General features: G+C 44.0%; 1 protein-coding gene across 2 annotated transcripts in view; it reads left to right on the top strand.

Annotated features, from left to right (window-relative positions):
* NUSAP1 (nucleolar and spindle associated protein 1) overlaps window positions 1-13169 on the top strand; it is a 141576-nt gene that overhangs the window by 1354 nt on the left and 127053 nt on the right. For both annotated transcript variants that reach the window (XM_033953010.1, XM_033953009.1), the window contains exons 2-3: window positions 886-954; window positions 6283-6405. In XM_033953010.1, coding sequence (XP_033808901.1) covers window positions 886-954; window positions 6283-6405 — 192 coding nt within the window. The remainder of the gene's footprint in view (window positions 1-885; window positions 955-6282; window positions 6406-13169) is intronic.

Raw genomic sequence — 13169 nt, 5'->3', positions numbered from 1 at the left:
GTACCATAAAGCCTTCATATTCAGCTAATTGAAGTTCCCTCAGTATGTTTGCTGTTGCTATCAATCTTTTGACTAAAACATGGGTTTGTTTCTGTCCGGCATGGTTGTGGTATTAAGTGATGAAGGTTATGAATGTATAAGGAAAAAATATTATGTTTGTTAAAACATTTGATATACCACCTACCAATTTCAGTATCCATTTCAATAAAATAAGAACTCCATTGTCTAGATAGGACAGTCTATCCCCTCACCTATAGATAATAAACATTCCATACTTTCTCTGGTGCATTTTTTTAAGGAAAAAACAATGTGCTATACTTTACTCCCAAAGCATAGCCTTTTGAACTGTGTGAGATATTGTAGTACTTGTGGTTCAAACTAAATCTGATTTGTGTTGGGAAGTGTAAAGGCCCAAGGAGTTACCATTGTTTCCTCTCTACCATCTTATTGGAGGGAGAGGAATGAGGAGAGGAGGTGCATGCAGGAAGGAAGAAAGAAAGATGGGGAGAAATAAGAAATTGACATTATATTTGATGTCTGAAACTAAGTCTTCCTTCTTCCCTGTTCCGATACCAAATCTTCTCTGCTTTCACTTTTTCTCTCTCATTCTCTATCTCCTTCTTTGTTTTGATTTCCTTCTGCTTCCTCTCACTATTTCCCTTTTCTTGTCCCAGCACTGATCATTAAAGTCCCTTTTCTCCCTGACCAAAATAACAAGAGGCTCAAATTTTAGAAAATCGCTACTTAAAGAAATAAAATTCACATTTAATATGCATATCTATGCAAATGGACCACTGTATTAAAAAATAAACACAACATTTTGCTGTAGAATCTGTCTTTGAGCCCCTACATGAAACTAATAGTCATTATTTTGTTTCTTTGTAGGCTGATAAATTGCTAAAAGCCTTGAAACAATACTTTCAGCATGAGCTAAAATCCGAGAATGATAGTCAGGTAAGAATACCAAATAATCCTGTTGCATTTCTTTGTTTAGAAGGTATACATATGTACGCTATTCTAAAATATATTAAACACCTGTTTTTGTATCACCTCGAACCAAATAAGAGAAGACATAGCAGAGATCTCCCAAACTATTTCAGCAACATTGGAGAACAGGTGAATAAAGCTCACATATTAAATTGAGGTGGAGCAGTGAGTAATCTAGCAAGATGGGATTAGCAAGGAGTTAAGATAGTAGATAGGGTGAAACAGGACAGGGTAGAGGGCCAAGAAAATAGAAACTGGTGGAGCAACATCAGATAGCTTCAAGCCGGATAAAATCATGAGTTTGCAGCAATTTTTGAAAGGTGGCTGTTTGAGAAGTTGGACTTGCAGATAGAGAGCGCAAATCGTATCTGAATGGTTTACAGGATTGGTTTTCTGAGGATGTCCCGCTTTCTTCAGAAACTCTGTCCTTCTGCAACTTATTATCATTCCAACTGTTTCCTCATATCAGGAAAGATGAGGTCTTCAACCAATTCTCAATCTCCATCCTCTCTCTGACATACTAAAAGCAGAAAAGAAAACAATTCTGTATCCTCTTAATAACCATGTTTCCTCTTCAAAACAAGAACACCTGGCTGTGCTCACCAAATTTCATGGACACAAGTAGACACATCTCCATTCTGAAAGTCCATAGCCAGTACCTGCGCTGTCAAATAGGCCGTACCGAACTGTCTTTTGCTGGGCGCCAATATCCAGGGAAACAATATAATCCTTGGTCTTATATATCGACTCATCCCAACAATGGGGCTCGATTCGGTTTACAAAAGATTAAATAGGACAGAAAAGCGGGATATTAGAGTATAGTCATCATCATTTATAATCCTTAATTATAATTATATTGAAGTCAATTAGAAATTTCTGAAATAGATAAGTTTTTAAAGTTTTCCGAAAAGTTAATAAAGAAGGAAGATGTCTCACTTCAGCAGGAAGATTATTCCAAATTTTTGCAAAAGTTTGACAGATCTTACCTAAAGCTTTAATTCCCCAAATAGAAGGAAAGGCTAGTTTAAATGTATGAATACCCCTGGAGGACAGAGATTGTTGAGAATTAAACGAAAGATCGACCAATGGGGGAAAAAAAATCCCATATAGAATTTTGAATGTTATACTGGCACATTTTGAATTGAATTCTCCAATAAACGGAAGCAAGGCTTTTAGCAAAGGAATGACATGATCATTTTTCTTCTTACCAAATATCAATTTTGCCGCTGTGTTTTGAATAAGTTGCAGCCTTTTCATGTTATACTTACTTAGGCAGATATGTTTATTTAAGATTTGATATACCGCTCCTGCATTTTAATTACCTAAGCGGTTTACAAACTATCAAACTAAAATGAAATGAAATTAGGTACTTGATAAAAACTGTTATCTGTCCCGAAGGCTCACAATCTAGCTAAAGTACCTGATAAACTAAAAATATGTAATAACATATAATACATTTCCAAGATCAAAAATCAAAGAAACAGAAAATAGAAATAATGAAAGAAGATAAATAAAACAAATTTAAGAGATAGAAAAGTCTCCGAAGCGGCCTGATAGCAAACAGTCATATTTTAGTGCAGGTCTTAATAAAACTCCCGGCACAGCACACTTCACAGATCTGCCACTGGAAGAGCTTGAGAGCATCAAAGAAATTAATATTTCTAAAACATATCCACTAAAACTGTTAATTGAAATAAATAAATCCAAATCAATATGAATCGGTACAAATTAATACAGATTAAGGCAGATTGCGGTCCCCATTCAATTCGGGAGAGCCATTTGAAAAAAAAAAATATAAAGAGAATTTACATAATCCAAGTGAGCCAGTATAATTGCCTGAACCAAAACAGCAAAATGTTGATGGAAAAAAAATGACAAATCCTTCTCAACATTCGGAAACTGAAGAAACATTTTGTTCATTTGATTTGACAGAGTAGAATCCAGAATAAAACCCAGAATTTTTGATGAAAATTCAATCTTCAAAGTATTGCCAGAATTTAACAACAATGAAAAAGGCAGGTGGTCTAGTTTGGGACCAAACCATACCAGTTTTCTCTTAGTAGTATTTAATTTCATACACACAGTGAAAGCCCAATCTTGAATTCTTGAAATGCAAGAATTAATATCTGCTGTTAAGTTTATTAATGAAGGATCAACTTAAAGTAAAATGAAAATGTCATCTGCACAAGTGCAAATCGATTCTGAGGAGGATAAATTCAGATATTTTAACGTAGTCATATATATGTTAAATAATATGGGGGACAATGGTGAACCCTGTGGTAGTCCACAAACAGGATTCCAAGCAGAAGAGAATTTACCCTCAGCATGTACTTGATAGCATTGTAATGTAAAAAAACCTTTGAACCAATTTAATACTTTTTGATGTAAACCGATATTGGCTAGCAATTGAATTTAAAATGTCATGATTAACGACGTCAAAAGCTGCAGACAAGTCAAATTGCAGTAGAATAGCAAATCGACCTTGAGACAATTTTGGCTACCAATGAAATCAGAAAGGTCTCAGTACTGAAGTTTGGGCGAAATCCATGCTGAAATGGGAGAAGAATTGAGAAGCTATCCAAATATTCTGAAAGTTGTTTTGAAACAATAGATTCTATCATCTTTGTCAATAGGATGATAATGAGAAGTTAAAAAAGTTGGGTCTAGTTCTGAATTTTTTAATAATGAAGTAAGCATATGACCCATGTCTATTGAGAAATAACCACTAATAACGAGATAATTTACTAATGCTGTTAACCAAGATATGACATGAGAAGGAATACTACAAAAAATGTAGGACGGAAAAGAGTCAAGGAGACATTTTTTTTTTTTTTAATGACCAAATTTCATACAGTTTCATCAATTGAATTTCAGATATTGCGTCAGGTATGCCAGTATCTATTAACTGAAATGTCAGTTGGAGAGTCTTCATTGCAAGACAAATTAAATATCTTTGATTTATAAGAAAACGAAGATCTTGTAGTTAAAGATTTTTTTCATTAAAAAAAGTAGCCAATTCTTCAACAGAAGGTCTTCGAAATATTTGAAATGATAACATTAAAATGCAGTGGACTGGAGGCAATGCACAGCCCCCCTCCTAAAAAAGGCTCCTTCCCAGTATGGGAATAGGTACTGCTGTTAGCCAATCGGGTATGTGCTTTGGGCTGGCTCCTGATGTGTGAGTGTTTATTTTTCTACTCTTCATATGCTGATGGTTCAGTTTCTAGGGGTCCCCCCGCAGAGGGGACCTTGGGTATATGCAAGTTATTTCTCCCTGCATCTCCCATATTGCTCTGCCTCATTTGAGTTTCTCTGTCAGGCCTATCTGTGGTTGGGTTATCCTCTCTGAAGCTTGCTCCCAATGCCTAAAAAAAAAATAAAAAAAATGCGATGGCAAGGAGTTGGAGCAGTTTGGAATTCTTTTGGGCCAACAGGGATGTCTGCTGATCCGGTCATGTGCTGCTATCACATGTTTGGGCAACAGGGACCCAGCATCAGGCTGTTTAGCGTTGGTGTAACTTTTGGAGGGAGCGTGTCAGATTGTTAGCAGCCTGCTTGAAGGGGTCGCAATCTGCTCCTGTTGTTGCTTTTGCAATGGTTTATGCCTGCCTTTAGCTTCGGATTCCCCTCCATTGAGCCTTGGGATTATGCTAGAGCTGGAGTTTTCAGCCTTGAGACGCTGTTAGCCATTTGTGGATTCTGGATCAGCTGTATTGCATAGGGAGTGACTTGCATAGGACCTTAGGAAATTCTGAATTCTTGTTCCAGTCAGTCTGTGACCAATCCTGATTGCAGGTGCATGGCAGACTCAAATTTATGGTAGCTTTCCGTGCTGCCAGTCCCAGGTTGGGTAATGGCTTCGCTCATTTCTATTTCTGCAAGCTCCCCAAATCTCTGAGCCTTTGTCTTCTGGGTTTTGCCAGTCTCATGTTGGAACCCATAGTGGTTCTGCTCCAGGTGCCCTGTTCTATTGGTTACTTCTACCGTGCCTCAGTCCCTTGGGCCTTTCCTTGGTCCAGAGCAGGAGTTATCATTCCAATTCTCAGGACATGTTGGAACTATTGAATTCAGGATATTTGTTTTGTTTGCGCATGAGGGACCTCTATCTTTATATCAGTAGGGACATTCTTTACCATGCTGAAATTGACCATGGGCCCATCTAGTTTCTTTCAGTGGCTATTCCAGATTCTGGTACAATGGGGCTCATTTTCAAAGCATTTAAACACACAAAGTACCATAGAAACCTATGATACTTTGCGTGTTTAAGTGCTTTGAAAATGAGCCTCTATGTATCTAGGAGTTCTGACTATATATAATATCCCCCATATCCCCCCACACGTGAGTTGTGTTGCAGAAGGATGAAATTTACATTCTTCAACTATACATTCTTCCTTAGTGGTTGTAGTGCCTCCTTCAGTTTTTCCTTCTGCAAATGACTTGAGAAGATGTCCTGGTTTTTTGGGGTGTTTCTAATCTACTCAGATCTAAATAAATAAATGTGTGAGGGCTTTTGGTGCTAAGAGGTTCCTGGTGTGCCACTGGGAGAGGATGCAAACTGTGTGTTAGAACTATGCAGCTGGCAGGATTATCTGTCTGAGCATCCTGGATTAGCTCATGTGGAGCTTGGGGTCCATTCTCCTGGAAGCTGCCTCTCAACCAGATTTATCAGGTACTTGAGTGCAGGCTGTTTGGCCTCCGCCTAAGTCTGTGTGGCCTTACTGGGTGCTGACGGTGTTTCCCTCTTCCACTGTCTCCTGGATCTACAGGTGTTGAGATCTCAGTCTGACTCTGGTCTGACTAGCATCCCAAAGAATGCAATGCTAGACTAAAGTTGATGTTTTAGGCTTTAATAAAACATAACACTGCAATCGGGAATGTTGGAATGCAATTATTTTGTTTTTTTTATATATATATATATATATATATCTTTATTCATTTTTAATCTTTCAACAAGTGTACATATTAAAAACATACAAATTCTTGAAAACATCACTTGTAAATCAATCAAGAAAAACAACAATTGTGTGTGTGTATATATGTGTGTATATATGTGTGTATATATATATATAAAAACATAAAAACCACCCCCCTTAATAATCACAATAGCTTAAGAACCCTTCCCCCCTCTCTATTATTCACGGTGTATATTTCAATAGAGTAACTGGTGTTTAATCATCACAAAAAATGATTAAGCAATTATTTTGTTTTAATAGAAGTTTCTTTGAAAATTATGTTAACTGAGAACAGAAGTCTGTGTGAGCGAGCAATTTAGCATTTTGAATTTGTCACTTCTAGGATTCTGAAGGCAGCATAATCACCTCCTCTTCCTCGGACTCAAATAAATTCATTAGTAACCAGGAGGATGCAACTGCCCTGGTCCATATTACTAAAAGACGCAAGAGGACAGCTACAAGAAAAGTAAGCCTTATACTAGAACAAATCATCAACATAGGTTAACATGTCATCCTATCTAAATTATGGAAAGAAGCATTGGGGTGTTTATCGTATATAAATATCAGTTAATTTTTACATCAAGATTTTGTTTTAGAAAGTAAAGAATTGAATGACTCCTTTTCTTTACAGAGCAAAGAGGTACACATGCTGAGAACAATACTTTGCAGTGACTGGTGGGCTTTCTGGAGTCTTTAGCATTGTTCTGTCTGCATGTACCTTTTTAACCCGAGGATGAAACTTGCTTTATTCTTAGCTGGGTGGAAATAGGGGAAGGTGGAGCATCTTTCCTATTCTTGAAGAGCTACAAAATCAACTCCAGTAATGTTGGGTGTGAGAGAGGTAGGAAGATGAGCCAATTTACTTCAGATGGCAAGGAATTCAATAATACTGCTCCAATAATCCCAAAAATCTGTCATGTAGGCCCGGAAACTGGGGAATCATCTTGAAAGGCATTACCCCTGTAGGAAAGGCATGGAGCCTTCTGGTCTAGGATAATTCAGCATGACCATTTCATTGCTGAATTGGCCACAGTGAATCATCCATGGCAGCACCTGACCTCTTGTGGGGGGGCACCCCCAAATTAGGACTGTACCCCACCGCTCTGCTTAACTCTTGTAAAGTTCATTGGTGCAAGCAGCATCTTTTCACCTCTTGCTCCAGCATCGGTGCTCCTCTGTCATGTCCTGGACCCGCAACTAGGAAGTGACATCGGAAGGGAGCAAAGGCCAGTCAAGCAGGGAGTGGAAGATGCTGCTCATGCCAATGTACTTTTCAAGAGGTGTGCAGGAGGGCGATGGGGAGGAAGAGAGGCACCGGCGGGGAGGGAGTTGAAGGTGCATGGTTCATCGTAACCATTGTGGAAAAGATGATTCATCACAGCTGTGATAAGTTTTCCCATTCTAGCAGCAATGAATCATGGCAGGAGCGACCTTCCTTCGCTCCTGCCCGTGCACAGCTGCCAGCTAATTGGCTACTGGGAGTTCTCGCGGTTGCCAATTAGATAGTGGCTCTGCATGGGCAGGAGCAAAGGAAGGTCATTTCTGCAAGACCCGTTTGCAGGTTTGAATTGAAAACCATACATATGGAATCTATTAGATTAACAGAAGATTATCTAGGTAAGAACCTAATTTTTAAGTGCTAGAATTCTAAATAGAAGAAAATGGAGAAAGAACATTTCCCTAGCAACAGCAGCAGATGAATCCAGAGACCAATGGGATAGCTCACATCTACCAGCAGGCAGAGATAGAGAAACTGATTAACAGGTGGTCCTATTGGCTGGCACTCCTCCTGTTTATCCAGTATTCTTTTATCTCCCAGCAGGAAAAGGTCACTATTCAACTAGCTCTGACTGTGACTGGAACTTTATTTTCTCCTGTTGAAATTTCTCTTCAGTGAGACTGCCATTCTGTTTCTCCTGTTGAGGTTTCTCTTCAGTGAGCTGGCAATGCTATTTCTCCTGAGATTTTCTCTTCAGTGAGACAGGGGTGTCCGGCTGAACGGTGCCGGCTTTAGGGGTTATACCTGGGCCCCCCCAGGTCCCTGCCTCACCCTCCCTCCAGTGATAGAGGGTCTAACTGGGTCTCAATTTTTTTCTTCTTTCCCTTCTCTGTAAAAAAATTAAAAAAAAGAGACCATAGTTGCTACATTCTGCCATGCTTTTGCTACAAACTGGCTTCAACCGGCCCTAACAACAAGCTTGTGAGTATATCTGGCTTTTAAGGTTGTTTGAACTTCAAGTTCTGTTTGGGAGTCTTAGTACTGTGGGTTCGGTCATCGTACATTTAAGGTATGGATATTTTATTGAGGCTAAGTTTTTTATGACTAGAAATCCGTGGAGGGAGCCGGGACTTCCCGCCCTTTGCATGCACGTGCTTGGTTTCCTTGTTGGTTACAGCGCGGCAGTAGCAATGCGATTTCATGCTCGTACTTGTTCTCATTGTTGGGTTTCAGTGCAGCAGTAGTCCTGTTTATTCTGAGGCTCTCTTTCATCGGTGTTTGTCACGGCCATGTGCAGCTGATTGTGCAGGTGCCGGTTTATAGCAGCGCACATGAGATGGGACATGTTTTTTCCGGCGCTGTGGGCCGTTCTTCTGGTTATTCTCAGAGTCTGATTTTCTTTCTATGCAAGCTGTGGCAGGGTAAATTTTGCGGGGCTCGAATCCGGCTATGTTTCTAGGAGCGTTGATGCAGCGACCATGTGTCAGCGAGAATCAGGCGTGCGCTTGGGTCTCCGGCGATGGCGGGAGAGCTGCAGCGTTCTGGTAGTTTATTTACAGCTGACTTTGGCCGGGGCTTCTCTCCTTTCCGGTTCAGGGTATGCCAGGGCTTCTCTCCTTTCCGGTTCAGACAAGTTGTATGTGTTTCACCAACTTTGGGACAAGCTTGGGCAGATTTATATGTCTGTCTGTCTGTTCTGCTGTACTCCCTTGAAAGAAGCTGCTTGTTTGTCCAGTATTCTCTTATCTTCCAGCAGGAAAAGGTCATTATTCAACTAGCTGCTTGTTTAATCGGACTCTGGGGTTAGCACTCAAGGGGTTTACCAGAGAGACTTTGACTAGTGCTAGGTCACCCAGTCTTGGTTTGTCTTTGGACTGGGGCGACATACGGCAACTCACGGCACGGTGAGATCAGCAGTAAGATAGTGCCCTGTATTTCACACAGGTATCTCATTGTCTCTCTTGGGGTCCCTGCAGATTGAGCCTTTGTCTGTTGGTAACTGTCCTTATTTGAGCCTCTGTGCTGAGTTGCATGTATCTAGTAGTGGCACAGGATATATATGCCTAAAGGTAGTACAAACAGTTTCCAAGTTCTGGCTGTCTCTATGGGCATAATGACACTGCGCATCTTCCTGCGACCAGGACTCTTTCTTTATTTCTGAGGGGGCCTGGACTTCAGATTTCCATGCTTATCACGCTGGTTTCTCCTGTCGCCATTTTCTCATGGCACATGCTAGACGGGCCCCCCAACCAGACAGGAAGGGCTGTACAGCTCCTTTTAACCAGGAGCCAGTTATCTATTCTATCAAACCCACGGAGGATCACGCACTATGTGGCTGTTAGCCTCATTCCTGAAGCTCTCATTAGCGATGTGAGCTTTGTCTGATACCTGTAAGGATGCTGTTCTTTCCCTTAGACGCAGCAGATGAATCCAGAGCCCACCCTTTCTGGATATTGTCGCTCGGTTTTTTCTTTTGCAACTTTCACAGTTTGTTATTATGGCAGGTTGTTTTCTGTATTATTGCATTTTGAGATTTGTTATGGGAAAGAAGTTTTTTACATGCTATGCCTATTGATGGTTACGGATGCTTGGGCAAGGAGCTATACTGGATAAACAGGAGGAGTGCCAGCCAATAGGACCACCTGTTAATCAGTTTCTCTATCTCCGCCTGCTGGTAGATGTGAGCTATCCCATTGGTCTCTGGATTCATCTGCTGCGTCTAAGGGAAAGAAAATTAACAGGTAAGAACATAATTTTTCCTTAGCAAAATACCATTCTTTAGCACTCTCCAGACCAGTAAATCTTTACGAATGGGTATATATCCAATCATGACCATCAGGTGGAGACAAAACAAAACTGGGACCGTATATAATATATTCCCTTCTCCATTTACATCAGTCTTCTTTCAGTCTCTAGCAGATGTTCAGTGAGCTGTACCCATCTCCCTTGGTAAGGCTGATGGAATTTGTTTAGGAGGTTTTCTAGTCCCTGTTTTTGTCCGGACAGAGCTTGGGTGGGCCCTGTTTGGGGGTCCGTCCGACCTCGAGGGGGTGTCAAACCCGGCAGGTCTCGAGCGGGGTCCCTCCCCCCCCCCCCCACTTCCTCCACCTCCCCATATTTTTTTAGAGGAGCCTCGGCAATAAGCCTTGCCACCTAAATCAAGCAAGGCATATTGCTTTGAGAGCCTGTGGAGTCTGTTCTGAAAAAAACCCAAACAAACGACCAAAAATCCTGAGGTAGTGCTGGTCTGAAGGGTTATTTCCCTTTAAGAAAACTGTATTTTTCATCTAACCGGCATTTTATTTCTAGCTAGGTTGTGTATGGAGCAATGAGAACTTCGAAGGGGAAAAAGTGCTCATTGTGCTCCAGACGCGAGGCCTGTGCAAGCGGTGTTCAGGCTGGTGCGGTGGAGGAGCTGCAGTGGCTGCAGGCGCCCAGAGCTCCCCACGATGGTGCCTCGCGTGTCAGCTGGGAGCAGTGGGGAAGCCCGGCCTTCCCCAACCGCCCACGGAGGGATTCCCCAAACCGCCGACAGTCGGGTTGCAAGGGATTCCCTCTCAGCTGATTTTTTGACAGCTGATGCCAACTTGCCTGATTTAGCGGCTGGGACTGTTCAGGCTTCTCAGCCGCTACAGGCTATGGAGGGAGCATTTTTGGCGGGAAAGTCGCCATTTTCTCAGTCTGGCCCCTCCATTTTGTCTGCAACCTTTGGTGCCCTTCCCCCTGTATTGGAAAAACAGGGGCAGGTTTCTGCTTGGTCCCCTGCTGTGGCAGGGAGTCCCTTGGGACCCCCGGGGGGGGTTTCCCTGATTTCATTTTTTCTTTATGCAGAGCCTATTTTCAGGCGGCTGGGGGTCCCGAATGCACCCAGGGGGATTTGGGGAGTGGGGTTTCCTCCACGTCCCCTGTGGCTTTGCCTCCCTCGTCTGCTGTGGCGTCCCCTCCTCTGCCCTCGCCCAAGCGCCCATTGGTGTCTTGGGATGAGGAGTTATGGTCTGAGGAGCGTGTTGGTCTGGATGAGGACCTGGACCCTTTTGAGGATTTCCAGGACCCTCTCGAGGGGATAGCCGCTGGCGGCGAGTTGTCGGGTTTCCCGTCCTCCGGCGAAGAGGCGTCCATGGTGTGCCTTTTTCAGAGGGATGAGCTACCGGACCCGATTCAACAGGTTTCATCGGTGTTGCGTTTTGAGGATGCGCCACTGGAGACTCCGTTTGTGGGGGACCCTCTGCTTAGGAGGATCCGTACCGTTTCCTGCTCTTTTTCTATGCATCAGGATATTCGGGATATTGTACTGGCACAGTAGAAAACGCTGGAGGAGCCGTTTCAGTTGGCGCGCACCATGGCTCGTTTGTATCCCTCCCGGAGGGGGATCGGGCTAAATGAAAGTAGCCAGTGGTTGACGCGGTGGTCTCTGCGATTTTCTAAGCGGCATATCGTGCCTATTGAGAGCGGTTCTGCCTTGCGGGACTCTGAGGAATGCAAGTTGAAGACCATTCTTAAGCAGATTTTCAGGTCTCTGGTTTGGGGTCCAGGCGGCTATTTGTGGGGGGCTGGTGGCTCGTGCTGTGTTTCGGTAGGCTGAGCATGTCCTGGATCGGGAGTCTGATGACTGGTCCTTGGTGGACCTGGCGAAGATTGAGATGGTTGCCTCGCTCCTCTCGGATGCTCTGTATGACCTGGTGTGGATCTGGGCTAAGTCTATGGCCTTTGGCGTAGCCGCGAGGTGTATTTTGTGGCTTTGTGCTTGGTCGGCGGATGCAGCATCCAAAGTTATGCTTACTAAATTTCCCTATCGGGGGTCTTTTTTGTTTGGAGAGGACTTAGATAAGTTGCTTCAGACTCTGACGGACTCTAAGGTGCCCTGTCTGCCTGAGGACTGTGCCTGCTCGGCGTCTCAAGATGGCACTGTCTGGGGGCGTTTGCGAGAGTTCCGCAAGCATCGCCCTGGGCGTGGGACTGCTTCTTTCCCAGCTCCGGGGTCTGTTTTATCAGCGCATGCAGCCCTGTTGGCCCATCAGGGGGCTGAGAATCTCTCCGCTGGTTCCCCCACTACCCGTCCTGCACAATGATGCCTTGCCGGTGCCCCTTTTGGTTCTGGTGGGGGCCAGGCTGCGCGATTTTTTTCCCAAGTGGGCCGAGATCATGTCCGATCAGTGGGTCCTGGAGGTGGTGCAGGACGGTTATGCCCTGGAGTTTGCCTGCTCTCTGCCAGATCTCTTCCTTTCCTCTCCATGTCGGGTGACTTGGAAGACGCAGGCCTTTCGCCAGACCCTTCAGCGCTTGCTAAATCTCAAAGCCGTTGTTCCAGTGCCCCCTCAGGAGTGTGGCACTGGCACACTTTGTGGTGCCCAGGAAGATGGGGACCTTTCGGCCCATCCTGGATTTGAAGGGGGTCAACAGGGCTCTCGAGATTCCCTCTTTTCGCATGGAAACACTGCGGTCTGGCAGTTCAGCCGGGGGAGTTTCTCACTTCTCTTGATCTGACAGAAGGCCTACTTGCATGTGCCATTTGGGCCTCTCATCAACGCTTCCTTCGCTTTGCGATCTTGGGTCGGCACTATCAGTTCTGTGCGCTTCCCTTTGGCCTGGCCATGACTCCCCGGACGTTCACCAAGGTGATGGTGGTCATTGTGGCAGCCTTGGAGGGCATTCTGGTGCACCCCCTACCTAGAGGACTGGTTGATTTGGGCAAAGTCGTTGCAGGAGAGCTCCCAGGTTACGGCTTGGGTGGTGGAGTTTCTCTGGTCGCTGGGCTTTCCAAGAGGTGGTTTGTCCCAGCTCAGCATCTGTAGTACCTTGCGGTTATGTTCGACACCTCCTTGGGGAAGGTCTTCCTTCCAGAGGCCCGGGTAAGCAAATTGCAATCTCAGATTCGCCTTCTTTTAGCGACCTGGTGTCCTCGGGCGCGGGATTTCCTCCAAGTCTTGGGGTCAGTGGCGGCATCCCTGGATGTAGTGAGGTGGGCGCGGGCCCACATGCGTCCTCTTCAGTATGCTCTGCTCCGGAGGTGG

Source organism: Geotrypetes seraphini, chromosome 7 (genome assembly GCF_902459505.1).
Source record: "Geotrypetes seraphini chromosome 7, aGeoSer1.1, whole genome shotgun sequence".
Lineage (NCBI taxonomy): Eukaryota > Metazoa > Chordata > Amphibia > Gymnophiona > Dermophiidae > Geotrypetes > Geotrypetes seraphini.
This window is presented reverse-complemented; position numbering and strand designations above follow the sequence as displayed.